We start from the raw sequence: 25654 nt of genomic DNA, 5'->3' as shown, positions 1-25654 counted from the left end.
ATAAGCTGGCTGTGGCTGGCTCGAACCACTGTCATTCCGAGGCAGGTGTGTGTGTCATAAGGTGTTTCCACACGTCCCCAGACCACGTTGGACTAATTCTGTCGTATTTTAATTGGTGTTAATTAATACAGCCATCATGTTGTGGACAGCGAACCGAATAATTAGGAAATTCTCTACCAGCTCTGTAAGTAACATTGTTTATGTGGCATCCGCTATATCCTCTGTGTGTGTGTCCCCCCCTGCCTTCCCCTTTGACACTATGGAGAATCCTAATTGCTTGCCAGCTGATTCACACGATGTTGTCATTGTTGTTCTGGTGCATGAATAGCTATCAGGTTAGAATTGAGTCATCTTCATATGTTAAAATCAATGAATGACTCGGTCTCAGATCTGCCAATGCCTGGGTGTGCACAGGACACACTCACAGTAGCCTACAATCTAATCCAAATATGATGCATGCTTGACATTTATCTTGTTTGATACCTGATATGCATCATTATTAGTTATTACTATAAAGCCGAATGTATAATATGTACTATGTATTTGTATTCTAACAACCATACAAAGAAAGGCATGTCTTTGTCAATTGCCACGTTATGCACGCTTCTCCATCGCTGCACGAATTACTTCCACTGTACGGTTCATGGGGAGTTGCGTCAGCTGAACGAGAGAGACCACAGACAGCTGAGCAGAGCGGTTTAGCAACACACTATCCAGAAGTCCACACACCCGCAACGACCTGCCTATAATTCGACTGACATGAAAGTTACTGTCAGGATATTAGCAAGGAAAATGGACTGCTACGATATGGTTTTGTAGGTGTTGTATAAACACCACCGGCCCCTACCAAACTGCTACTGTAGATGGTTACAATGTAACGCCAGAAATGTATATCTTATCATGGCCGTTTTAGATAGGTAGTCACTCAGTGTTGGAAAAGTATAGCCTACCCTGCCTGTCTGTATGTATGTAAGCCTTCACGGGGGCTGTTTACATTAGGCTATAACAATTGAATAACACTGTCATAACATGTATTATGTTGTTATTACACATGAACCTCTATAGATTTACTTTATTCCTAGTCTATTTCGGCATAGGAAACTTGAAACTTTCCGTTTTCACATGAACTTTCCAGACAGACACACTGACTGTAGTAGCAGTCTGAACTTACTTGAGCATTCATTCTAGTTGGATGAGGGGGTTGTGCTCTCTGTAGCCAATAGAATTTCAGACCACTCTCTCTCCCAGAGGACCGAGATTTATTGCCCATTGGGCCAGTCTGGCTGCCAGAGACTAAAAAAAACTTGGCAGTGGAGAGGGAAAGAGTAGCAGAGAGGGAAAGAGTAGCATAAATGCTTTTCAATGTTACAAAATGTCTATGTATACTCAACACGGGGGATGTTAGAAGTGAAGTTGAATATTGGACATGGGTATGGTCCAATTGAAAGTTGGTGTTTGTCACCATCAGTATTTGGTCATATTGGTTCAAAGCCTGAGGGATATGGGGGAAAACTATGTGTTTTGATCTTAAAACGCACCAGTACAGTGTAGGCTATTCTTGTTGTGTGTGTGAGAAATAGTTTTTACCACTCTAACTCACATGCTCCTTCTTCTCTCCTGTTTCCTCCAGAATTATTACCAAAATAAGCTGAGACTGGCTCTGATTGGCCAGAGCCTGTTTGGACAGGAGGTGTACACCAACCTACGGAAGCAGGGCCATAAGGTGGTGGGCGTGTTCACTGTGCCAGATAGGGATGGCAAGGCAGACCCTCTGGGTAAGTATTGACACGCTGGTGATGACTGGAGGGGGAGTCTCTCTCTCTCTCTCTCTCTCTCTCTCTCTCTCGACTCAGTGAATGAATATTGCAGCAAAGCATTTATGGAAGTGGTATGCTTACATCCTCATCAGAGCATGGCCACATTGTTACCATCTGCATGGCCTCAGTCATGATTTACATTTACATTTAAGTAATTTAGCAGACGCTCTTATCCAGAGCGACTTACAAATTGGTCCAGTCCGTCCTCTCCCAGACTCCCACGGTCTAACTGAGTTAGTGGAGTTTGTGGAAATGATTACTCCCAGTCACTTTTCTAAATGAGATGCAATGGCTTCCGTGGTGTCCCTGATGATCTGACTGCCCCTGTCAGCGAGGGAGGTAGACCCGTGTTGACTCTGTAAGGCTCCTGTACAAAGACCTTTATGCCCAGCGTTAGCCCCGGGACTGTGGGCCCATTGATTTAGTAGGGAGAGGCCCTAAGTCGACCCAGAGGAACAGCAGTGAGGTGAAAAGTCTGCCGCCATCTGTCGCTTCGGCTGGTTTGATATGATGCACAGTATTTTATCCAGCAGGCATCAGCTGAGACGGCAAGGGTCCCTGTTCTGTGCTTCTCCCCCTTTCTCTTTCTATCTCTGCTTTGCCCTATCCTCTCTCTATAGAGCGAATAACTGACTAGATGGGACAATATCCGTAGTTTAACGGCACTGCGTCCTTGCTAGGCAAACAAACAACCACACACAGGGGAGAAACACACCCCTGACCAAACCCTGTTAGTCACTATTACCCTGATTTAGCCTAACTTCAGTCCAGCCTGACTCTGCAGCAGAAGAGGCTGGTGGGAGAAGCTATAGGAGGACAGGCTCATTGCAATGACTGGAATGGAACGGTATCAAACACAGGAAACATATTGAAACCACGTTTGACTCTGTTCCATTTATTCCATTCCAGCCATTACAGTGACCCTGTCCTCCTATAGCTACTCCCACCATCCTCCTCTGCTCTGCAGGGAAGTTAAACGGCGGCCCACTGAGTTCTTGGCACAGGATGGAGAGGTTTGTACCGTTTGGCCAGGTTAACAGACCTCTATGTTATTACGTTTTTTTTGCCATCCCTGTAAAAAATAACATTCCCCTATGAGTTGCCATGATCTGGCAGAGGACCTCTGGTCCAGAGACATGTCAGGGTCTGAATTGCTGGACACAGGTACTGTAAAGGAAACCTTGTTACCCAATATGATCAAACATTTGAGTAAAACATTGTTTCACATTTGCCGGTTATTCTTGGGCAAAGTATTTACCAAGGCAGATGGTTTGATTGTGGGTATTTTTTGCCTACTGTTTAAGTGTTTACTTGACAATGTAATGATGATGTAATGTCACATCTATAGACCCATTTCCCGCTTCATGAAAAGTTGCACGCACAGTCGTCGGAAACCTGTTTGTTTACCTAGCAGTGGATACGATCCCATGCAACTTCAGCGTGTACAAGTTAACAAACACGGAATCAGATGGTTATCGTCCACAGCATCGCAGATGTCATGATTACCTAGCAAGCTAGCAAGTCAAGGTAAATTATGAACAATAGAGTTAGATAAAGCCAGAAGAATAATGTGCTATAGCCACCAGTCCTGCATGTTTTCATGGTCAACATTCACTTCCTGTTAAGTTGTGTCAACGTCCCGACATCAGCTTTAGCTATCCTGCTTACAGAGCTTTTTGATGTTTGGATGCCCCGCACATCACTCCAACGTAGCGTTGGAGGGTAAACAGAAACGGTCTCTATTAGCCTAACCGTCTGTGGGTCATACATTCTCTAACACTTCGCTTATTGCCATGACATAAAGCATGGCCTTCTAGTACTATGAGGCTACTACCATGCTTAGCACCCATATTAGGACAGCTGGCTGGATGAGGCCAACAACTCCATGTGTCCAGCCCCCTGTCCTGTCCCACCCCTCCCATCAGCGTGTGTGTGTGTGTGTGTGATTTAATTTGTGTGGAGCAGGTGGGGCCAAAGTGTGGGTTTCATGTGACCATAACCCTGGTAGGGTAGAGGAGCAGGCTGTGTCCTGGAACTGGTTGGAACTGGGGAAGACCGGAACCCCCACGCACACCAGGGTTGGGGTCAATTTGGGAATTTCTGAATTTAATTTAATTCAAACAGTGAATTTGAATTGGCCACACACCACAGGAAGCAGGATCTGATTTGAATTGAATTCAAAGCAATTCAACTGAGCCGTGAAACATGAAAGTCTCATTCATATCAGAAGTCTTTTATCAACAGGATATGCTACTTATTAATGCAAAGAATTCACATACCATTTCAAATATGAGTTTGATTATAACTCAAAGATGTCAAACACTATTTTTCATTGTCATGAGATGCTAGATTGTTCCCTTACATACTCCAGTATTTGATCTAATGCAATGTATTTTTTTCTGATATTTAAAAAACACTAAGAAAATTATGAATTATTATAGACAACCCACAACAATGTCTTAGAATATATCCAGACCACTAATTATTTTTAATTGTTTTAGGAGAATGTTTCAACTTTATGCTACATGGTAGTGGTAACCATACATTATATCAAAATAAACATTACTATGGTAATGTATAGAATAAATAATCCATTTGAATTTCATTTCATTAAATTCTACTTCAAGTGTGCTTGACTCCTGAAATAGGCCTACACAGGATCACTGCTGTCGACACTATGACCCTATGGAGACGGTCAAATGCAGAGGCACATGTGGTCATTTCAGCTGTTGTCAATACGTATTCAAATTCTATTCAAATTCTGCTTCATGTGAGGTGTGGCCAATTCAAGAATTTAATTGAAATTAAAGAGCAATTCGGAACTCAATTCAGAATGAACCCCAACCCTGACGCACACCCAGATAACGGTCACACAGATAAACTGAGAGACACACTCACATACTGTACACTGTACAAAAGGAAAAACGAGTCTAAACTAACAGAGAGAAAATATAGAGATGTTGTAATGTTCTATCATTCCTGCCTTCCTGACTATCTTTATGATTACCTCTCAATTTACAAGATAGATAAAGAATTCAATATTTGTCAAAGTCATCAAATCTCTGTTACTTCCCCCACCCCACCAGCGGTAGCGGCGGAGAAGGACGGGACGCCGGTCTTTAAGTTCCCGCGGTGGCGTGTCAAAGGGAAGCCCATCCCGGAAGTGGTGGAGGCCTACAAGGCGGTGGGGGCTGAGCTCAACGTCATGCCCTTCTGCTCCCAGTTCATCCCCATGAACGTGATCGACCACCCGGCCCACGGTTCCATCATCTACCACCCCTCCATCCTGCCCCTGCACCGCGGGGCCTCCGCCATCAACTGGTGAGGGAGGGAAGAAGAAAGGGTTTTACGATGGAGAGGATTAAGGTTTATAGGCATGTGTGGTGGGGTAGTTGGGTATGTGTCTATCTCTGGCTGTCTGTGAAGTGAAGAAACTTGACCATGAAGTTGATAGGTCAAGGGTCAGCCTGTCAAGGGGTGTGTGGGTGAGCCAGGCCTAAACTGACCACCAGAGAAGACAGACAGAATAACAAGTGTGCTTGACTCCTGAAATAGGCCCACACAGGATCACTGCTGTAGACACTATGACCCTATGGAGACGGTCAAGTGCAGAGGCACGTGGTAACGAGCTGTTGTCAATACGTATTCGTGACCAGTGTAAAGTCTTTAGTGTGTGCCTTGCCCATATAGTTAAACACTTGCTGGAGAGCTGAGTAGGAGTTAGAGGTGCTATCTTAACTAGTCTGGTTTGGGGATGAACTGTTTGTAATGTGTTTGGCTGAGTACAGTTTGTCTTATCTTTTTCCTACCCTTATCTGTTCTCGGTTCCTGTTATCCGTGTGTGTGTGTTTGTGTGTGTGTGTGTGTGTGAACAGCTATGTGGATTTAGCCAATATTTGACACTGATCTGTGTCTGATGAGCTTTGTGATTGACATAAATTCACTGAAAACCTGCACAATAATGTTAACGTTATTGCACTTTTCAGGTAGCTAATAGCTTAATCACCGATCTAGCAGCATTATTAACTAAGTGTTGAAATCTTGTTGCTGCTGGAGTATTTTACTATGACAATACCGGTCAAAACATTTGTCATGGTTTAGTTCCTGGTTTTATGCATGACCCGATTCCATGAGTGACCTGCTCCATATGGTTCCATGTATGACCCTGTTTCTGTGTACATCCCAGTTCCTATGTATGACCCTGTTTCTGTGTACATTACAAGATAGATAAAGATAGATGTCACGAACCGGCTCAAAGCCCGTAACAAAGGGAGACAACGTGGAGATAAGGAGTAGCAAAATATGTATTTATTACCTAAAGCAACTAAGTATAATATACAATGGTGTGTGTAATCAGTAATCAGTAGTGTAAGTGAGTGTTTTGCATGCATGAATGTGATAATGCAGGGTGATGAAAGGTGCCACAGCAAACAAACAAACAAACGGCCACCAAGAACCACAACACAATCTACAAAGGGTGTCTGCATGGAGAGAGTCTCCTCCATGAATGGGGAAGTGGTGTATTTATCCTGGGAGACACCGGGCCCAGGTGTTTCCCATGTAGCTGACGACCCTCCCAACTCCGCCCACCAGCATCCTAATAAGGAAATAACAGAGAGAATACGGCAGACAGAGTGGGAGGGTCGTCACATCCCCCCCATAAAACCGGGGACCAACAAGGACCCCGGAACAAAATACCAGCCTCTAAGTTCCAAATTGACACAGCTTCTGCGCCACAAATTGATGAGGGTTTACGTGTTCACACTTACAATTTGCCCCAGCCAACCTCCTCCCCAGACCTCAGCGACCTTCGCACAGGAAGCAACATTTAAGAGGAAAGAAGAAAACAAGACCAGGAGGGAGCAGACAGGACAGAGAGAACATGACAATACGAAACAATGGTCAGTCACGTAAACATTAGGAACAGGGCGCACGAGAGAGCGCATCAGCAATCACGTTTTCAGTCCCCCGGATGTGCCTCACATCGAGATGGAATGATTGTAAAAATAAACACCATCGCATTATCCTCTGGTTTGGACACATCATGGACCTCAAAAAAGTGAGGGGGTTATGGTCGGTGTAGACCACAATAGGTAATACCCCCGACCCGAAATACACTTCGAAGTGTTGTAGTGCCCAAATTAGTGCTAGCGCTTCCTTTTCAATAACCGAATAGTTCAATTGATAATCGTTAAACTTTTTGGAAAAAAAACTAACAGGCCTCTCAATCCCAGACACATCTGCTTGCAGCAAAACTGCACCTGCCCCCACATGACTAGCATCCACCTGCAAGGTAAATGACAAATCCATGCGAGGAGCAGCCAGCACTGGAGTTGAGGTAAGCAACCTCTTTGCCTCTTCAAAAGCGTGTTGACAACGAGTAGACCAAACATAAACAGCCTTAGCTTTCAGCATATCTGTCAAGGGAGCGACCACAGTAGAGAAGTTATTACAAAAACTACGGTAATAACCAATCATGCCCAAGAAACGCATCAGTTCCTTTTTAGTAGTTGGTGGTGGAAAAGCATCAATAGCCACCACTTTAGCCCGAACAGGACGCACTTCACCCTGCCCAACCATTTTTCCAAGGTATGTAACGGTCGCCTGAGCAAACTCACATTTTGCCAGATTGATTGTGAGGCGACCCGCAGCCAGACGTTCGAACAAGGCTTGAATACGGGACAGATGTTCTCCCCAAGTATCTGCATAGATCACTACATCGTCCAAATAAACAGCGCACCCGGGCAGACCGGCGACAACCCTGTTCATAAGTCGCTGAAAAGTGGCAGGTGCATTGCGCAGACCGAAACTCATAACTGAATACGAGTACAGACCAAAGGGTGTAATAAAGGCAGAGATTTCACGTGCCCTACTCGTCAGTGGCACCTGCCAATAGCCTTTTAACAGGTCAAATTTGCTCACAAACTTAGCTGCACCGACTTGATCAACCCAGTCCTCCATCCGAGGAAGAGGAAATTAATCTGGCTTTGTGACACTGTTTACCTTACGGTAGTCCGTACAAAAACGGTTTGTTCCATCCGGTTTACTGACCAAGATACAGGGAGAAGCCCAACTGGAGAAAGAAGGCTCTGCTATCTTACTCTCCAGCATGTACTTGACCTCAGCATCCAGACAACGTAGTTTCTCTGAAGAAACTCTATAGAAGCGCTGACGAATGGGGTCCGCACCTCCAATGTCAGTATCATGTTCTATTAAGTTTGTACGTGTAGGTGTATCAGAAAACAAACCTGGAAATCTCTGAATCAGACCAACTATCTCTTTCCGCCCATCAACAGGTAGGTGAGTGAGAAGACTGTCTAAAATATCCAGTGTTTCTGAATTTTTCAATCTACCCTGCAATATACAATCGTCAGGACCAGGAACATCTTCCTCCTCATGCACAGATCTAGCACGACAAGAACCCAAGGAAACAACGGTATCAGCCAAAAGAACAGGTTTACCGTCCTCTGTAGAATCCCACTGTTCAGTCTCAGAGGAACGTGCATAATAGGGTTTTAACAGATTTACATGGCACAGCAGGTGTGCTTTCCTCCGTTCTGGAGTGGCAACTAGATAATTTTGCTCAGTGCACTGGCGCACCACTGTATATGGACCTTGAAACTTGGCTTGAAAAGGAGAACCACAATTGGCAGCAGAGCAAGAACCTGGTCACCTGGACTAAAGTGACGAGGCTCAGTTCGGCGATCAAATATGCCCTTCATCCTCTCCTGTGAAGATGATAACTTCTCTTTAGCCATTTCACCAGCGGCATACAGCCGTCGCCGGAAATCACACACATACGATAACAGGGACTGAGGAGGCTCGGGAGACTTCCAGTCACGCACCCTATGTCCAAACACAAGGTCATTTGGACTGAAACCTGTGCTCTCCTGTGAAACTTCCCTAGCAGCTAACAGTAACCAAGGCAACCCCTCCTCCCAATCCTTATCCATCTCAGTACAATAAGCTCTCAACAAAGACTTAAGTGTTTGATGGAAACGTTCCAGTGCTCCTTGACTTTGCGCGTGATAGGCGCTAGACAAATTGTGTTTAATATGGAGCTGTTGAAGAACCTGACCAAACAGATTAGAGGTAAAATTAGATCCTTGATCACTCTGAATGACCTTAGGGATTCCAAACAATGAGAGAAACTGAGTCAAAGCTTTTAACACCGATTTAGTCGTGATAGATCGGAGAGGATAGGCAGCAGGAAACCTAGTGGTCTGACACATCACAGTGAACAGGTAACTGCTACCCTTTTTAGAACGAGGCAGAGGACCCACACAGTCAATAATCAGATACTCAAAAGGTTGGCTGAGTACAGGAATAGGAAACAATGGTACTGGTTTAATAGCTTGATTAGGCTTACCAGTTAATTGACAGGTGTGACAAGTTTTGATAAAATCAGAAACATCCCTCTTTAATCTAGGCCAAAAGAAATGTCTTAATATGCGATTGTAGGTTTTCCTCACCCCATATGTCCAGCAACGTCGCTGTGAGAAGTTTCCAACACCAACTCACGAAGCTTAACTGGTACAACAACCTGACTAATTGCCTCCCCCAGAAAAACACTATCATGAGACACCCACTTTCTCATCAGGACATCCTCTTGGAGAAAATAGCCATGGGCGACATCTCCCAACTGTTCTATAGGCACAATTTGATCACGCAACTCTTCCAACGTGGGGTCATCCGTTGCGCATTGATTAGATCTGAGCGGGTTACAGATAACGGGATAACAGGGAAAACAGTGACATACTTTGTATTATTATCATTAGTCGGCGCAGTGACCAGTTCGCCACGGCTCATAGAACGTGTCACTGCACACGCAGAGAACACCTCTGGGAAACTCTGTACACTCTCATCAGGAATCCCAACAAATGACGGCTTAGTGGAAACCACTAGAGATGGAAACACGACAGGCCATACACGCTCACCAGCCAAGTTATTCCCAAGGATAACATCGATACCCTCAATAGGCAACGAAGGACGCACACCCACAACAACTTCACCAGCCCACAATCCAACATCAGTTTATGCAATGGAACTGACAGAGTGTTCAACCCTATTCCCCTAATTAGAACACTATTCCCCAAATCAGTCTCAGCAGAAAAGGGTAACACAGACTCCAACACAAATGATTCAGAGGCACCTGTATCTCTCAGGATCTTCACTGGCACTAGGTCTTTACTTCCTAACATAGACACAAAACCTTCTGTAATGAAAGGTAAATAGTCTGGATCAATATGGACTTTCACATTCTCCTGGGCCTGAGGAAATGAGTCATGAATGAACTGATGTGGAACAGGTGCAGCTAATGCAGTAGGCTTAGATTTAGCGTAAGCACCTTTTGACCTGAGAAGTGGACATTCGTTTTTCCAATGCCCTGAACCTTGACAGTAGTGACACTCCTGCCCAAAGTCAGCTTTACCATGGGAGTCAGGTTCAACCCTAGTTGAATAGAACTCTGCCCGAGAACCAAAGTATCTCGGTGAGCGAAGCCCAAATCTATCCGAACGCCCCCACTCTTTCCGAATACGGGGTTCTGCAAAGACACTTTTGTGAGTCAACACATACTCGTCTGCCAAAACTGCAGCTTCAGCAACATTCTTTACTTTCTGTTCATTAATATACGTGGCAATACGATCAGGAATTGTGTCCTTAAATTGCTCTAACATAATCAGATCACACAGCCCTTGGAAAGTCACAACTGCAGAGGCGGAACACCAGCGATTAAACTGTAAAGACAACTGTCGCGCAAACTCAACATGAGTTTGGTTATCATCCCTTTTAAAGTTCTAAATCGTTGGCGGTAAGCCTCAGGGACCAATTCATAAATCTGTAACACAGCTGTTTTAACTTTATCATAACTGGCACTATCGTGTACACTAAGAGCTGAATATGCTTCCTGCGCTTTACCAGTCAGCACACACTGCAACATTAAAGTGCGGTCAGAATCAGGCCAACTCCTAGCGTCAGCAATCCGCTCAAACAACGAAAAGAATGTCTCGGGGTCCCTTTCATTAAACCGAGGCAATAACCGTAAGTTCCCAACAATATCAAATGTCTCTGGGGCACGACCAAAAGCGGAACTACCCCTAGGTAAATCTGGGTCACCTTCCCAAAACAAACTCTCCCCTGAGATCTTTCCTTCCCTAACCAACTCTATACGTTCTTGTTGCAATTTGATTTTAGCACGCTCCATATCTTGTTTAAATGCCAATTCCTTTTCATATTTTACACGATCATGCTCTAGCTTCTCACGATCATGCTGCCGATCATGCTCTAGCTTCTCACGATCATGCTCCAGCTGTAACAAAAGCAGTTCTTTCTGCTGTTCAAAAAAGAAGGCTACTAGGACTAACCGATGGAATGTCCATTGTAACGTTATGGGGAGACGACAAATCCTCAGCAGAGGCTGGCCCGGTGGTAACTTCAAGAATACCACTCTCCATCAGATTGGCCTTCAATATCAACCTAATAGAATTCTTTAGACGTTTATCACTAATCTCAACCTTGTAGTGTTCCGCGACCTTCAACAGCTGTTCTTTAGTACCTAAATCTAACAATTCCTCTGATGGAGAGCGAATGAACTTATCTACATACGACGCCATAATCACACCAAAAAAAAAAAAATCTCACTCTTCCCTTCTGCTGAGCACACCAGACCACAACCCGAGAATTGACAATCACCCTGAGTACCACAGAAGAGAGATGAGATACGGAGCTTCCCCAAAACCTACAATAACTCAACCCTAGTCTTCGTGCAGATTTGCAGTGGGAATTTACGCACTGTAGCCCGCTGGCAAGGAAATAGAACTCCCCAGCATGCTGGCAAATTCCACCAAGCCACGGATGTGCCCCCGAGACAACTGCTCAGTCCACAGACACCACACAAAAATAACAAACATTAACCATGCCCAACATATTCCAAAAAATGAAACACGTCGCTAAACCTATCAGGGGAAAAAGGCTATAGCTCCGGGTAGCAAGTTCCACTACCCTACCCAAATCTCCCACCGAGGTACACAGCAGATTACTCACCTCAGACTGATATCCCAACAGAAAGTAGAACAAGAGTTCAGGCTAGGCAGGGCCTGGAAACTAACCATTATAGTCTCTCCAACACAGCAGACAAACCAAACAACAAAAGGCAACCAATACTGGGCCTATCAAACACAATATGCAAACCAAACACGTACCTCCACGGTCTCCCAAACCAATAGTTCAAATATCCCGGATGAGCCCCCACTTGTCACGAACCGGCTCAAAGCCCGTAACAAAGGGAGACAACGTGGAGATAAGGAGTAGCAAAATATGTATTTATTACCAAAAGCAACTAAGTATAATATACAATGGTGTGTGTAATCAGTAATCAGTAGTGTAAGTGAGTGTTTTGCATGCATGAATGTGATAATGCAGGGTGATGAAAGGTGCCACAGCAAACGGCCACCAAGAACCACAACACAATCTACAAAGGGTGTCTGCATGGAGAGAGTCTCCTCCATGAATGGGGAAGTGGTGTATTTATCCTGGGAGACACCGGGCCCAGGTGTTTCCCATGTAGCTGACGACCCTCCCAACTCCGCCCACCAGCATCCTAATAAGGAAATAACAGAGAGAATACGGCAGACAGAGTGGGAGGGTCGTCACAACATCCCAGTTACTATGTATGACCCTGTTTCTGTGTACATCCCAGTTCCTATGTATAACCCTGTTTCTGTGTACATCCCAGTTCCTATGTATGACCCTGTTTCTGTGTACATCCCAGTTCCTATGTATGACCCTGTTTCTGTGTACATCCCAGTTCCTATGTATGACCCTGTTTCTGTGTACATCCCAGTTCCTATGTATGACCCTGTTTCTGTGTACATCCCAGTTCCTATGTATGACCCTGTTTCTGTGTACATCCCAGTTCCTATGTATGACCCTGTTTCTGTGTACATCCCAGTTCCTATGTATGACCGTGGTTCTGTGTACATCCCAGTTCCTATGTATGACCGTGGTTCTATGTTAGACGTTGGTTCTGTGTCTGACCTGGTTCTGTGTCTGACCTGGTTCTGTGTCCTCCTCAGGACTCTGATCCAGGGAGATAAGAAGGCTGGGTTCTCCATCTTCTGGGCTGATGATGGTCTGGACACGGGTCCCATCCTGCTCCAGAGAGAGTGTCCTGTGGAACCCAACGACACGGTGGACTCCCTCTACAATCGCTTCCTCTTTCCAGAGGGCATCAAGGCCATGGTAACCACAGCAACGCACCATCATCGGATCACAGTCAGGATAAAACATAACACAGTCCCACTGCTGTAACACGTAACACACTGACATCGCTTGGGGGTTGGTGTGTTCTTGTGGTGCAGGTGGAGTCAGTGCAGCTGATCGCTGATGGGAAAGCCACGCGCGTCCCCCAGACAGAGGACGGGGCCAGCTACGAGGGTATCCAGAAGAAGTCCAACTCCAAGGTGAGATACTGAATGTGGGTGTGGAACATCAACCGCGAGAGACACTGCCCACAGCGTCACCTGGTTAAGGCTGTTTGTAGGGAATGAAGGAAACCAAGTCAAATATCATGTTAGGAAATAACCATTCAAATGTTTTTCCTGTCCTGTCACTATTTTTGTCCAAATGATTATGTTTTCTCCTGAAAACTGTTTAGGGCAGTTTGATGTTGCTCAATTTGTAGCCATTTAATTCCACAATACGTCCATTCATTACTCAGTTTGGGAAAGTCCTGTTTAGTGAGAGGTTGATGTACTAGGGCCAGTAATGGGATGATGGGTTGTCTAAGGAGGGGGTAGGGTTTGACGGGGTGGGGGGGAGTGTTAACTTACTAGAGCCTACAGCACTGGTGAGTGGGGGGGGGGTGGGTTTAAGGTGTTGCATAATAAGCAGCCAACTGTTTGGCCTCCCCCTGATTCCTAGAAAAGGAAGATTTTCTTCCTCACCCTCCATCTTCTTCCTCTCCTCCAGGTCAACCTCGCCCAGCCGGCAGAGGCTATCCACAACTGGATCCGTGGCCACGATAAAGTCCCCGGGGCGTGGACGGTCATTGATGGTCAGGTGCGTTCCCTAAAACACACATACACACACACACACACACACACAATTACATTTACAGTGTGTGTATGAACTGGACGTAGTGTCCAATGTTCTGTTTCTGTATTACTGTGTGTGTGTGTGTGTGTGTGTCTGTCTGTCTCATTGGCAGTATGTCAATCGAACCCGTGTCCTCTCTCTCCTTAGACTGTGACTCTGTACGGATCGTCCATGCTGGGGGAGTCGGTGCCAGCCGGTCAGCCCCTGGAGATAGAGGGGGCGTCCCAAGCTGGTGTCGTCACCAAGAACGGCTTGGTTCTGTACGGGTCAGATAGCAAAGCGGTGAGTCACGGAAAATTAGATCAATGGGAAATGAACAAGGAAATGTCTCCCTGCCTGTGCCATTAAACCCCTACAACTCATCCAGAACGCCGCAGCCCGTCTGGTGTTCAACCTTCCCAAGTTCTCTCACGTCACCCCGCTCCTCCGCTCTCTCCACTGGCTTCCAGTTGAAGCTCGCATCCGCTACAAGACCATGGTGCTTGCCTACGGAGCTGTGAGGGGAACGGCACCTCAGTACCTCCAGGCTCTGATCAGGCCCTACACCCAAACAAGGGCACTGCGTTCATCCACCTCTGGCCTGCTCGCCTCCCTACCACTGAGGAAGTACAGTTCCCGCGCAGCCCAGTCAAAACTGTTCGCTGCTCTGGCCCCCCAATGGTGGAACAAACTCCCTCACGACGCCAGGACAGCGGAGTCAATCACCACCTTCCGGAGACACCTGAAACCCCACCTCTTTCAGGAATACCTAGGATAGGATAAAGTAATCCTTCTCACCCCCCCTTAAAAGATTTAGATGCACTATTGTAAAGTGGCTGTTCCACTGGATGTCTTAAGGTGAACGCACCAATTTGTAAGTCGCTCTGGATAAGAGCGTCTGCTAAATGACTTAAATGTAAATGTAAAAAATGTCCAGCCAAGTGTCTAGTGGCAACCTTGTTGGCTTTATTGCCTGTGCTGTAACATGGAGCACTATATCTATCAGCCTCCGATGGCTTCTAATGTTCATTTTGTGAATGATTTCTCCAGTTTATTCATTAAGACATAGCTCAGGCCTAACCCTAACTATTTGTTGCCTCTCCTCCTTCTCCCTCTCCCTCCTCGGGTTCCTCCACAGCTGATGGTGAAGAACCTGCAGTTTGAGGATGGTAAGATGATCTCTGCTGCTAAGTACTTCTCTTCAGGAGACACCGCCCGCGTGGAGCTGACTGATGACGAGAAGAAGATAGCAGAGGAGATACGAGTACGTTTCTCTGAAGGCTTCCACATAGCCACGTGTGATAGTTTGACTCTACTACAACATAATCTGTTACTTAGTATGCCGCCATGTTGTAAACGCATGATTCAGATAGAAGCTGTTCAATTAGCACCACTGATTCAGTGTGTTGCCGCTCCAGGACATCTGGAAAGGCATTCTGAGCAACGTTGCTGCCATTGAGGAAACCACAGACTTCTTCAAGTCAGGAGCTGCTTCTATGGACGTGGTCAGGTGAGTGTATGCTTTCACTGGCATTGGCCTGGTTTAACCCTTCATTTCCCTCACTTGACCTCGAGTTTTTTTGTTATGTATTTTATGAACAGTGACCGGATTTTGATCATCAGGGCGACTTTTTTGACCCTAGTTGACCCCAGTGTACCTGAGTGACATTCTCCTATGACCTGCCGTAATCTCACTATGACCCTTCATAAACTCTGCTATATCCCCATCCTCTCCCCAGGCTGGTGGAGGAGATCAAGCAGAAGTGTGCAGGGTTGCAGCTGCAGAATGAGGACGTGTACATGGCCACCACCTTCCAGGACTTCATCCAGATGTTTGTGAGAAGGCTGAGGGGGGAGGACCAGGAGGAGGAGATGGTCATCGACTATGTGAGTCAGACAAACAACTGTCATACAGTAGCCTGGTCCCAGATCAGTTTGTGCTGTCTTGCCAACTTCTATGGTCAGTTGTGCAACAATGTTTATAGGAGTTCAATTAATGACCATGTGAGTTGGCAATACAGTACAAACTGATCTGGGACCAGGCTAGTCATACAGAGCACAGATGGTGTTATTATTGATGATGATGAGAAACATACTGTTTCCCACTCACCTTCCAAGTGTTTATATCACACATATACACGTGTTTATGAGACACCGTTGGATCTGTAATTTGTCTTTGACGTGTAATGTTATGCCACTGTCACGGTTTGGTTCCCAGGCAACTAAAGACGTCAACAACATGACGGTGAAGATGCCTTGGCAGTGTTTCATCAATGGCAAGTTTGAGGACGCAGAGAACGGCAAGACCGCCGATACCATCAACCCTGCCGATGGCTCTGTGAGTTGTAATGCAATACAAACAGATACACCTGAACACACACACACACACACACACATCCTACTATTACTCATCTATCAGACTTAGATATACACTCTCACATACACACTGATATACATACTTGTGGACATTGTTGTATTGGTACTTCATGAAATGTGAACCCTTTTCCCTAGGTGATCTGTAAGGTAGCCTACGCGTCAGTGGGAGATGTGGACCGGGCGGTAGCAGCAGCCAAAGAGGCCTTTGAGGTTGGCCCCTGGGGCAGGATGAACCCTAGAGATCGTGGCACCCTGCTGTACAAGTGAGCACCAAGCCTACAGCGCCTCCTAGAGGCCTGGCGGAGATCTGCCTCGACTCATTATGGAGTATAGTTACTATCAGGGAACTTGTTTATATAGTGCAGATTTATATCCACTTATACAACAAAATATATTTTGAGGACAAAGACTGCCAGTGGACCCTCTCTCTTGTTGACCTCCCCTCCCTACCAGGCTGGCTGACCTGATGGAGGAGCACCAGGAGGAGTTGGCCACCATAGAGTCCATAGACTCTGGAGCTGTCTACACCCTGGCCCTGAAGACCCACGTAGGCATGTCCATCCAGACCTTCCGCTACTTTGCCGGCTGGTGCGACAAGATCCAGGTACAGTTTCACCCGCATGGACCAGATATGTGAAATAAACTCAGCAAAAAAAGAAACGTCCCTTTTTCAGGACCCTGTCTTTCAGAGATCATTCGTAAAAATCCAAATAACTTCATTGTAAAGGGTTTAAACACTGTTTCCCATGCTTGTTCAATGAGCCATAAACAATTAATGAACATGCACCTGTGGAACGGTCGTTAAGACACTAACAGCTTACAGACGGTAGGCAATTAAGGTCACAGTTATGAAAACTTAGGACACTAAAGAGGCCTTTCTACTGAGCCTGTAAAACACAAAAAGAAAGATGCACAGGGTCCCTGCTCATCTGTGTTAACGTGCCTTAGGCATGCTGCAAGGAGTCATGATGACTGCAGATGTGGCCAGTGCAATAAATTGCAATGTCCGTACTGTGAGACGCCTAAGACAGGGAGACAGGACGGACAGCTGATCGTCCTCGCAGTGACAGACCACGTGTAACAACACCTGCACAGGATCGGTACATCCGAACATCACACCTGCGGGACAGGTACAGGATGGCAAGAACAACTGTCCGAGTTACACCAGGAACGCACAATCCCTCATCAGTGCTCAAACTGTCCGCAATAGGCTGAGAGAGGCTGGACTGAGGGCTTGTAGGCCTGTTGTAAGGCATGTCCTCACCAGACATCACCAGCAACAACATCGCCTATGGGCACAAACCCACCATCGCTGGACCAGACAGGACTGGCAAAAGGGCTCTTCACTGACAAGTCGTGGTTTTGTCTCACCAGGGGTGATGGTTGGATTCACATTTATGGTTGAAGGAATGAGCATTACACTAAGGCCTGTACTCTGGAGTGGGATCGATTTGGAGGTGGAGGGTCCGTCATGGTCTGGGGCAATGTGTTACAGCATCATCGAACTGAGCTTGTTGTCATTGCAGGCAATCTCAACGCTGTGCGTTACAGGGAAGACATCCTCCTCCCTCATGTGGTACCCTTCCTGCAGGCTCATCCTGACATGACCCTCCAGCATGACAATGCCACCAGCCATACTGCTCGTTCTGTTCGTGATTTCCTGCAAGACAGGAACGTCAGTGTTCTGCCATGGCGAGCGAAGAGCCCGGATCTCAATCCCATTGAGCACGTCTGGGACCTGTTGGATTGGAGGGTGAGGGCTAGTGCCATTCCCCCCAGAAATGTCCGGGAACTGGCAGGTGCCTTGGTGGAAGAGTGGGGTAACATCTGGTGCAGTCCACGAGGAGATGCACTGCAGTACGTAATGAAACTGGTGGCCACACCAGATATTGACTGTTACTTTTGATTTGACCCCCCTTTGTTCAGGGACCCATTATTCAATTTCTGTATGTCTGTGGAACTTGTTCAGTTTGTCTCAGTTGTTGAATCTTGTTATGTTCATACAAATATTTACACATGTTAAGTTTGCTGAAAATAAACGCAGTTGACAGTGAGAGGACGTTTTTTGTTGTTGTTTGGAGCGTTTTATAAAGATGTTTGCAGGGTTTTGTATGATGAAACTGGCTCCACTTATTTTTCATGCACATGTCCATATTTGCCAAATCCTGACCTAGTTATCTAGATCTTTTCAGTGATCTAGTAGTCTATGCATATCTTCTATTACATCATGTCTGCTGCAGGGCAAGACGATACCCATCAACCAGGCCAGGCCCAATCGCAATCTGACCTTCACCAAGAAGGAACCTCTGGGGTAAGGGGTCAGAGTTCACATACAACTCTACCAGGAAATATCAATATGTATTTAGATATGCACATGATTCATGAGTAGTGGGTTTTAGTTTTTTTAGTCTGAGCATTGGTTGTAGTAACCACTGCATTTGTCTGACCGTTCATGGTGAGTGTTGTGTGTTTCCTGGGTGCCAGTGTGTGTGCCATCGTCATTCCCTGGAACTACCCACTCATGATGCTGGCATGGAAGAGTGCCGCTTGCCTCGCTGCTGGAAACACACTGGTCCTGAAACCTGCACAGGTGAGAACACACACACCTGCATACATTACAACAGATTCAGTCATAGATTTTATACCAGCAGGTGAACAACTTATGTAACACAGCAGTCACACACGACTCGACCTAACGTAACCTTTCTCTGCAGGCCGACATGTTAAAATAGCCTCTCTAGCACTGCACATTGCTGAACCACATATGTGAATATCAGATGCCATTTCATTCACTTGAAGAGATTCCCGTGTCCACAGCAAGGAACGTGCTTCACTCACTTTCTGCTCTCCTCCAAAAGGTGACTCCTCTGTCAGCCCTGAAGTTTGCTGAGCTGACTGTGAAGGCTGGCATTCCCAAGGGAGTCATCAACATCGTACCTGGCTCAGGTAACAGGACGCAAGGGAGTAAGGGCTTGTGGGAAGGGAGAGGTCCTCCAGGAGATCTGTGGGTGACTTATTAGATAAGGTTTTTGATTCTAATCTTTATTTTTCTGTTTCTCTCACTCTATCTACCATCCTCTCTCCCTCATCTCTACTACCCTTTCTCCCCCTGCTGCCCTCTGACCCCTTTCTCTCTCTACCTCCCTATCCCCCATCTCTAATAGGTGGGATGGTGGGACAGCGCATGTCTGACCATCCTGACATCCGTAAACTGGGCTTCACAGGCTCCACCCCAATCGGCAAACAGATCATGAAAAGGTACAGTAGGGGGCTGGGACCCGACTTATTCCTGATTGGCTGATATTGAGCTACTTCCTGCTCATGCTTGCGTGTCGTTTCCTGTTGCAGCTGTGCGCTGAGTAACCTGAAGAAGGTTTCTCTGGAGCTGGGAGGGAAGTCTCCACTCATCATCTTCAGCGACTGTGACATGGACAAGGCTGTGCGCATGGTGAGAGAGAGAGAGAGGGAGGGAGAGAAAAAAAAGAGAGAGAGGGAGGGAGAGAAAGAAAAGAGAGAGAGTAACTAAAGGAGAAGGAAAAGAGGAGAGAGACTTCATACCTGTGTCTTCGAATTTCTTCATCTGACCTGCTCTTATTTTTCGTCATATTCCCTTCCCCTCCACCTCCCTTTCTGCAGGGTATGAGTTCTGTGTTCTTCAACAAAGGAGAGAACTGCATCGCTGCTGGACGCCTGTTCGTGGAGGAGTCCATACATGACGAGTACATCAGGAGAGTGGTGAGTATCCTGGACCCTCTCACAACAGTCCAAAACGCACAATACACTTTTCCTCCTCCTCCCCTTCCACCGTTTCCTCCACCCCACAGCAACTGAGTCTCCGTGTGGCATAGCTCAAGGGTCTCTCAAGATCCCTTTCCTCGTCATAGACTTTGCATTCCTCCTCTTCCTCCGTCTCCCCTCTTCCCCCATCAGGTGGAGGAGATAAAGAAAATGAAGGTGGGTGATCCTCTGCACCGCTCCACGGACCACGGGCCCCAGAACCACAAGGCCCACATGGACAAGCTGGTGGAGTACTGTGAGGTGGGCGTGAAGGAGGGCGCCACGCTGGTGTACGGGGGCAAGCAGGTGGACAGGCCAGGTAAACACTTTTGAAGCAGTGTCTTTTCAATACTATAGTATCTTAGTATCACAGTATGCACTCATACCAAAGTAGCTATAGTAGAATAACCTGTGTTAAAATCAAGTCAAGTTGTTTTAGTCGCATATGTTATTGCGGGTGCGAAATGCTTGTGTTCCTAGCTCCAACAGTGCAGTAATATCTAACAGTACACACAAATCTAAAAGAATGGAATTAAGAAATATAGAAATATGAGCATTCTCAGAGTCCGGAGTATAAACTGTGTATATATACAGCTGAAGTTGGAAGTTTACTTACACTTAGGTTGTCATTAAAACAAATTTATTGTTAACAAACTGTAGTTTTGGCAAGTCGGTTAGGATATCTACTTTGTGCATGACACAAGTAATTTTTCCAACAATTGTTTACATACAGATTATTTCACTTATAATTCACTGTATCACACTTCCAGTGGGTCAGAAGTTTACATACACTAAGTTGACTGCCTTTAAACAGCTTGGAAAATTTCTGAAAATTATGCCATGGCTTTAGAAGTTCTGATAGGCTAATTGACATAATTTGAGTCAATTGGAGGTGTACCTGTGGATGTATTTCAAGGCCTACCTCTCTGCCTCTTTGCTTGACATCATGGGAAAATCAAAAGAAATCAGCCAAGACCTCAGAATAAAAAATAAAAAAAGTCTGGTTCATCCTTGGGAGCAATTTCCAAGCGCCTGAAGGTACCACGTTCATCTGTACAAACAATAGTATGCAAGTATAAACACCATGGGACCACGCAGCTGTCATACCGCTCAGGAAGGAGACGCGTTCTGTCTCCTAGAGATGAACGTACTTTGGTGCGAAAAGTGTAAATCAATCCCAGAACAACAGCAAAGGACCTTGGGGACAAAGATTGTACTTTTTGGAGAAATGTCCTCTGGTCTGATGTAACAAAAATAGAACTGTTGGCCATAATGACCATTGTTATGTTTGGAGGAAAAAGGGTGAGGCTTGCAAGCCATCCCAACCGTGAAGCACGGGGGTGGCAGCATCATATTGTGGGGGTGCTTTGCTGCAGGAGGGACTGGTGCACTTCACAAAATATATGGCAGCATGAGGATGGAAAATTATGTGGATATATTGAAGCAACATCTCAAAACATCAGTCGGGAAGTTAAAGCTTGGTCGCAAATGGGTCTTCCAAATTGACAATGACTCCAAGCATACTTCCGAAGTTGTGGCAAAATGGCTTAAGAACAACAAAGTCAAGATATTGGAGTGGCCATCACAAAGCCCTGACCTCAATCCTATAGAAAATGTGTGGACAGAACTGAAAAAGCGCATGCGAGCAAGGAGGCCTACAAACCTGACTCAGTTACACCAGCTCTGTCAGGAGGAATGGGCCAAAATTCACCCAACTTATTGTGGGAAGCTTGTGGAAGGCTACCCGAAACGTTTGAACCAAGTTAAACAATTTAAATGCAATACTACCAAATACTAATTGCGTGTATGTAAACTTGTGACCCACTGGGAATGTGACGAAAGAAATAAAAGCTGAAATAAATAATTCTCTCTAGTATAATTCTGACATTTCACATTCTTAAAATAAAGTGGTGATCCCAACTGACCTAAGACAGGGAATTTTTACTAGGATTAAATGTCAGGAATTGTGAAAAACTGAGTCTAAATGTATTTGGCTATTTAAACTTCTGACTTCAACTGTATATTACATTTACATTTAAGTCATTTAGCAGACGCTCTTATCCAGAGCGACTTACAAATTGGTGCTTTCACCTTATGACATCCAGTGGAACAGCCACTTTACAATAGTGCATCTAGGTCTTTTAAGGGGGGGTGAGAAGGATTACTTTATCCTATCCTAGGTATTCCTTAAAGAGGTGGGGTTTCAGGTGTCTCCGGAAGGTGGTGATTGACTCCGCTGTCCTGGCGTCGTGAGGGAGTTTGTTCCACCATTGGGGGGCCAGAGCAGCGAACAGTTTTGACTGGGCTGAGCGGGAACTGTACTTCCTCAGTGGTAGGGAGGCGAGCAGGCCAGAGGTGGATGAACGCAGTGCCCTTGTTTGGGTGTAGGGCCTGATCAGAGCCTGGAGGTACTGAGGTGCCGTTCCCCTCACAGCTCCGTAGGCAAGCACCATGGTCTTGTAGCGGATGCGAGCTTCAACTGGAAGCCAGTGGAGAGAGCGGAGGAGCGGGGTGACGTGAGAGAACTTGGGAAGGTTGAACACCAGACGGGCTGCGGCGTTCTGGATGAGTTGTAGGGGTTTAATGGCACAGGCAGGGAGCCCAGCCAACAGCGAGTTGCAGTAATCCAGACGGGAGATGACAAGTGCCTGGATTAGGACCTGCGCCGCTTCCTGTGTGAGGCAGGGTCGTACTCTGCGGATGTTGTAGAGCATGAACCTACAGGATGGGATATGATGGGATGTATAGACATGGACAGACAGTATGTGGATATAATATGCAGTATATCTATAATATGAAGTATATACATAGGATAAAATAGTATATTGTTACTGTAATTTAATTATACCAATGTTTTCATTAATTGAATTCCCTTAATCTATTTTATGAGAATTTGTAAGATTCTTGTTTGCATAAAATAGACGGAGACCAGTCTTATCAATAATAGGTAACATAATTTATTCTCGGAGCGCGCTGCCACGTTACCACGAGCAACAGTTTATATACAATAACATGACGTCATTTCATTGCTTCTAAAATGAATCCTCAACCGAGACAAAGGGAACTTTAAAAGTTCATTCCAACTCTACTAACACATACACAAGACACACAACACAACTGAATTAACTTTTGACTCCTCACCATTATCGATCACCACTTAGCTGACAGTTCTAATTAACAGAACCTAGGAATGCACTCACAGCCTTATCTAAAATACCCCAGAGCTCAGTTTTGTCGGTTCAACCATAGGTTAACTACCTTATCTGTTTACTTAATCCAAAACCCATTCCTTTCTTCCTAGTTGGAATGGTGTTCATTAACTTTAATTACTACTTGTCCGTGTCACACAATCCCTTCTTATGAACTCATATTGTTAATCAGATATAATAAAACAGAGTATAACAGTTCTATTTAAAATGAGAATATTGTTCAGTCATTTAATCATAATTTTCCTAACAATATGTACCGCAATAGCTGAATAGTCAGTAACATAAGACTGGTTAGTGAATACTGACAGTACAACACAATTGGAGGCCACTGTAATGCAACGTTTCAGCCAACCACCTTCATCATCATTGCTAACTACACTATGATGTGGTTTCCCTCCAGGGTTCTTCATGGAGCCCACACTGTTCACAGACGTGGAGGATCACATGTTCATCGCCAAAGAGGAGTCCTTTGGTCCCATCATGGTGGTGTCCAAGTTCAAAGACGGGTGCGTCTCCTCAGTCTTTAGAGAGACAACCTTTCTTCATCACAGACCCAAGTAATAGAGCTCGTTGGTCAGGGTTGGGAACCACAAAGTCTTTTCTTCTCCCCTTCTGACCTTCAGTGACATAGATGGCGTGCTAAGCAGAGCCAACGACACCGAGTTCGGCCTGGCGTCCGGCGTGTTCACGCGTGACATCAGCAAGGCCATGTACGTGAGCGAGAGGCTGGACGCAGGGACTGTGTTCATCAATACTTACAACAAGACCGACGTGGCCTCGCCGTTCGGCGGTTTCAAACAGTCGGGCTTCGGGAAAGACCTTGGTGAGTCTGGGGTTAATCATGTAATCATTTAGGCAAGGGGTTTCATGGTGGATACTGTCATATTGGAATGTGGATCATATCATATACTGATTTTTGTTGGTGGTCTGTCATAAATAGATTTCCATTTATTTTCTATTGTCTACCTTTTTCTTGAAACATAGTCCATAGTTCAAAGAAAATGGGCCTAGCTTTGAATAGCCTTGTGAGCCCAACATGCTTGATTTGAGTTTGACCGATTTTAACTGTGCTTCTGTTCTGCCCGGCAGGAGAGGATGCTCTTAACGAATACCTCAGGACCAAAGCAGTGACTGTGGAGTACTAAGGCAGCCAGCCACTCCTAATAAACTGTAACAACGACTGATCAATCAATCCACCTGATCACGACTCACCAGTCAGTCTCAATCAGGAGTCCAGCATTTGCTTTGCTAACAGCAGGTGTGTGAGAGAGGAGACCTTTGATGGGTCGCTTACCTTCTGCCACGACCTCGTCTCAAGGTGCCTACAGTTTTGAGCATTCTGTTCATTACGGACATATCAGGCAGTTTCCCCCACAGTTACAAAAGGGGAATGCACATATCAAACGCAGTGGTGGATTTCAGTATTCCGGAGCTAAGGTGGATTTGACTGGATCAACCCTCCTTTGAGTTAAGTTTTCGGTTCCTCCACTCATCATGAAAGAACGTTTTGCTTTTCAAAAGCCAAGCGCTTCAGGCAATCTCCTCCTGCTCTGTCAGTCACAGGTTTCATTTTAGCTCAAGCATGCAGGCTCAGATTTGTAGGTCATTTCTGCTCAGCAATGTTAGGTGCCACACTTCTGAAGATATCCATAAGTCCCTTAGTTAAATTGTAATTTGTAAATATTTTATAACAAATGAAAAACACTGAATAATTGGATATATTTTTGACATTGTATTTCTGTCAGAAAAGGAGCACTGTAGGTTACAACACTAGATAATGGACACCAACCTACCTGCCTGTTTTGGTAGAAAACTGAGGGATGGGGCTGGAGAAATGTAACTACTCTCAAATGTATAGACAGAGCTATGGATGCAAGGACTGACCATCCATGACATCAACATTATAGTTGAGGCTATATAGTTTACTTTGTTTACAAAAAAAAGTTAAACAAGCTTATATTTGGGGTTAAACAGATGAACTAAGCTTATCAAGCATTTAAGGTATATTCAAGAATCAATGGGTACATATCAATTTAAGTCCAACAGTAAATTAACTACAGATTGCCCCTTTAAGTTTAGTAAATAATATACTAATTTAAACAAGGTATTAAATAAACGACCTTAGAAAGACTGTTTGATATACAACGGCTAACACTAACAACGTATACGTTCAAGATGATCACATTTTCATTGTATGTGCCATTTTAATGAGCATCTTGAAAACTGCAGGGAAATCTGGTCTCTATGGAGATGTGGGAGACTCTTCTCCCCCAAACCTTGTGCAAAAACCAGCCCCAATACAGCATTGTTTGTCTTCCAACATAAATGTTGTACAATGGTGAATAAACTCCATGATTTCTTTCTTCATCCGTTGTCATGGTCTATACTTCCATTTTTCCT

The 25654-nt window shown here is 45.3% G+C and overlaps 1 protein-coding gene across 1 annotated transcript; it reads left to right on the top strand.

Annotated features, from left to right (window-relative positions):
* On the top strand, positions 1–25621 carry LOC115106988 (mitochondrial 10-formyltetrahydrofolate dehydrogenase-like). The gene is made up of 23 exons (XM_029630264.2): positions 1–184; positions 1631–1775; positions 4904–5138; positions 12893–13058; positions 13178–13279; positions 13788–13877; positions 14061–14195; positions 15031–15156; positions 15311–15402; positions 15632–15779; positions 16111–16230; positions 16404–16531; positions 16722–16872; positions 18509–18579; positions 18753–18858; positions 19127–19214; positions 19433–19526; positions 19617–19716; positions 19905–20003; positions 20199–20364; positions 23655–23760; positions 23878–24077; positions 24344–25621. The coding sequence occupies exons 1-23, from the start codon at positions 137–139 to the stop codon at positions 24397–24399; spliced, it is 2772 nt and encodes a 923-aa protein (XP_029486124.1). The 5' UTR covers positions 1–136; the 3' UTR covers positions 24400–25621.
* Positions 25622–25654: the final 33 nt, after the last annotated feature.

This window comes from Oncorhynchus nerka, linkage group LG23, assembly GCF_034236695.1.
Source record: "Oncorhynchus nerka isolate Pitt River linkage group LG23, Oner_Uvic_2.0, whole genome shotgun sequence".
Classification (NCBI taxonomy): Eukaryota; Metazoa; Chordata; class Actinopteri; order Salmoniformes; family Salmonidae; genus Oncorhynchus; species Oncorhynchus nerka.
The sequence above is the reverse complement of the archived record's forward strand: the minus strand, read 5'-3'. Positions and strand labels throughout refer to the sequence as shown.

Bases quoted from the DNA above. Each gene is read 5' to 3' on its own strand.
- LOC115106988 (XM_029630264.2), top strand. From the start codon at position 137: ATGTTGTGGACAGCGAACCGAATAATTAGGAAATTCTCTACCAGCTCT. The intron at 15,157-15,310 runs GTACGTTTCTCT...TTGCCGCTCCAG, and splicing joins AGATAGCAGAGGAGATACGA to GACATCTGGAAAGGCATTCT. The intron at 23,761-23,877 runs GTGCGTCTCCTC...TCTGACCTTCAG, and splicing joins GTGTCCAAGTTCAAAGACGG to TGACATAGATGGCGTGCTAA.